This window comes from Gracilinanus agilis, unplaced genomic scaffold, assembly GCF_016433145.1.
Source record: "Gracilinanus agilis isolate LMUSP501 unplaced genomic scaffold, AgileGrace unplaced_scaffold15818, whole genome shotgun sequence".
NCBI lineage: Eukaryota > Metazoa > Chordata > Mammalia > Didelphimorphia > Didelphidae > Gracilinanus > Gracilinanus agilis.
This window is the reverse complement of record NW_025346716.1, coordinates 1-2,119: the sequence shown is the minus strand read 5'-3', so window position 1 is coordinate 2,119 and position 2,119 is coordinate 1. Positions and strand designations below refer to the sequence as shown.

At 62.0% G+C, this 2,119-nt stretch overlaps 1 protein-coding gene across 1 annotated transcript; it reads right to left on the bottom strand.

The window, feature by feature from the left end:
* Positions 1-280: 280 nt before the first annotated feature.
* On the bottom strand, positions 281-1,676 carry GPR173 (G protein-coupled receptor 173). Its single transcript, XM_044683200.1, has one exon. It carries the CDS (start codon positions 1,674-1,676, stop codon positions 534-536), a length of 1,143 nt encoding a protein of 380 aa, XP_044539135.1. The 3' UTR covers positions 281-533.
* Between the last annotated feature and the right edge of the window lie 443 nt (positions 1,677-2,119).

Sequence of the window (2,119 nt, the reverse complement as noted above, 5' to 3'; positions counted from 1 at the left end):
GGGGCAGAGGGACTACGTGGTACCTAACAGTTTCCCTCTGGAGACGGTGAAGCCTAGAGAGATGAATGAAAGGAAAGGAAAACCCAGCACATTGGCACGGAAAGACACAAGAGCCAGGTGGGCCCGCCTTCCTGTTTTCTTTTGTTGCAGGTTGTTCTTGGTTTCTTTTTTGGTTTTGGTTTTTGTTTTTGTTTTTGTTTTTGTTTTTGTTTTTTTCTTTTTTTTTTTTGTTTTTTTTGGTTTTTGTTTTTCTTTTAAAAAAGGAAAAACCAGTCTGGGGTGCGTGTGGAGGTCCCTAGAACCAGCAGCGCCTTCTCCCTACTCCCCTAGGAGCTGCTGGGGACAGACACAGGCCAGAGGGGCCCAGGAGCGGAGGAGCGCCCCCGGCTAGAGCCCAGGGAATCAGGTAAGTTTAGGGAGCCACTCCTGGATTCCCGGCCTCCGCACTCCCAATCATCGTTGGCACTCACTCCTCCTCACCCCTTTGCCTCCTTCTTCCCTCTCCCTCTTCCTCCCGCCCCTTCTCCCTGCTTTCACATGACGCAGTAAGGCTCCTGAGGGGCTGGGGGGCCGGAGGCCCCCCAGCAAGGGGCGTGAGTCCTCAGGCACTTCTTGAGGTCCTTGTTGAGGAGGAAGCAGACGATGGGGTTGACCCCGGCCTGCGTAAAGCTCATCCAGACAGCAGTGGCTAAGTAGCGGTGAGGCACGGCGCAAGCCTTCACAAAGACCCGCCAGTAGCAGGCCACGATGTAGGGAGACCAGAGCAGCAGGAACAGCAGGGTGATGGCATAGAACATGCGGCCCAGCTCCTTCTCCCCACGGAACTCCTCCATGCCTAGGAGGCGCCGGCTGGCCACATGGCCACCCCCTCCTCCGGTGGCCTGCCGGATGCCCAGCAGGGTGGGAGGCAGGGGGCCTCGACCAAAGCCAGCTATCCAGTTGGCCGCGGCCTGGCCGGTGGCACCAGGCCCGTGAAACGTCCAGTTCTGACTCACGGCGGGGACGGTCTGGACGGGGCGCATCTTGCGGTGGCGGTACTCGAAGAGGAGCAGCTTCCCGTACACGGCGTGGGTGGCGGCCATGAGCGCGGCCAGCATGAGCATGAAGCCCAGGGTGTCGTTGGCCTTGAAGTAGCGGTGCTCGAAGATGCACTGGTCCTCCTCCCGGATGAACTTGTAGGTGCCCACGTCAAAGACCGGCGGGAAGGCCATGGCCACGGACAGGGTCCACGCCATGCAGATGACCGCTGCGCTGGTCCACAGGGTCATGCGTTTGGCATAGAAGCGGTGGTGGGCCACGGCCATGTAGCGGGTGACGCTGATGCAGAAGAGCATGAAGGCCGCGTGGAAGCAGAAGAGGACCGCCATGAAGGCCACCACCTTGCAGCTGAGCGCGCTGTAGGTCCAGGCCGAGCCGTGGCGGATGGAGGCCAGCACGAAGGGGAAGCACACGGCCGCCCGCACCCCGTCGGCCAGGCAGAGGTCTAGCAGGAAGTAGTAGGGAGCCTTGTGCAAGGCCCGCTCCCGGAGGACCAGCAGGGAGAGGAGCGCGTTGCCCACCAGGCTGATGCAGATGATGGCCCCCAAGAGAACCAACTTGATGGAGGTGGAGGCAGTTGCGGGAGGCAGGGCGGCCGCGCTGCCGCTCAGATCCTCGGGCCCAGTGGCGTTGGCCATCGTGCCGCTAGAAGGGCTGGCCCAGGGGAGCCGGGGCTGGGGATCAGAAGCTCCCGGGGGCCATCACGGCTTTTCCTGCAGGGAGGGGGAGAAGGAGGGGCACCGTGAGATGGAGGCTGGCAGGATGGGCGGAGGGAGGGGCACGGGGAGGAAGGTGGCGATGGGGGGACTCCCGGGCAGACTGAGACCCCCAAGGGACAGCAGAGATTCCCCAGAGGAAGAGAGGCGGGAGGGTTCGCCCATCCTTCGGCCGCCCCACAATTCCTGGCTGCTGCCTCTGCCCAGACCACCTCAGCCCCACCCAAACTCCTCCTCCTCCATCTTAAGAGTGAGCTAGCCAGCTAGGGTGTGCGTGTACGTGTGTGTGAGCGCGCGCACGCGCGTCTGGATCTTTCGAGACAGTGTGTGCCGGCTGGCCGAGCGCTGGTGGGTCTGTGGCTTTT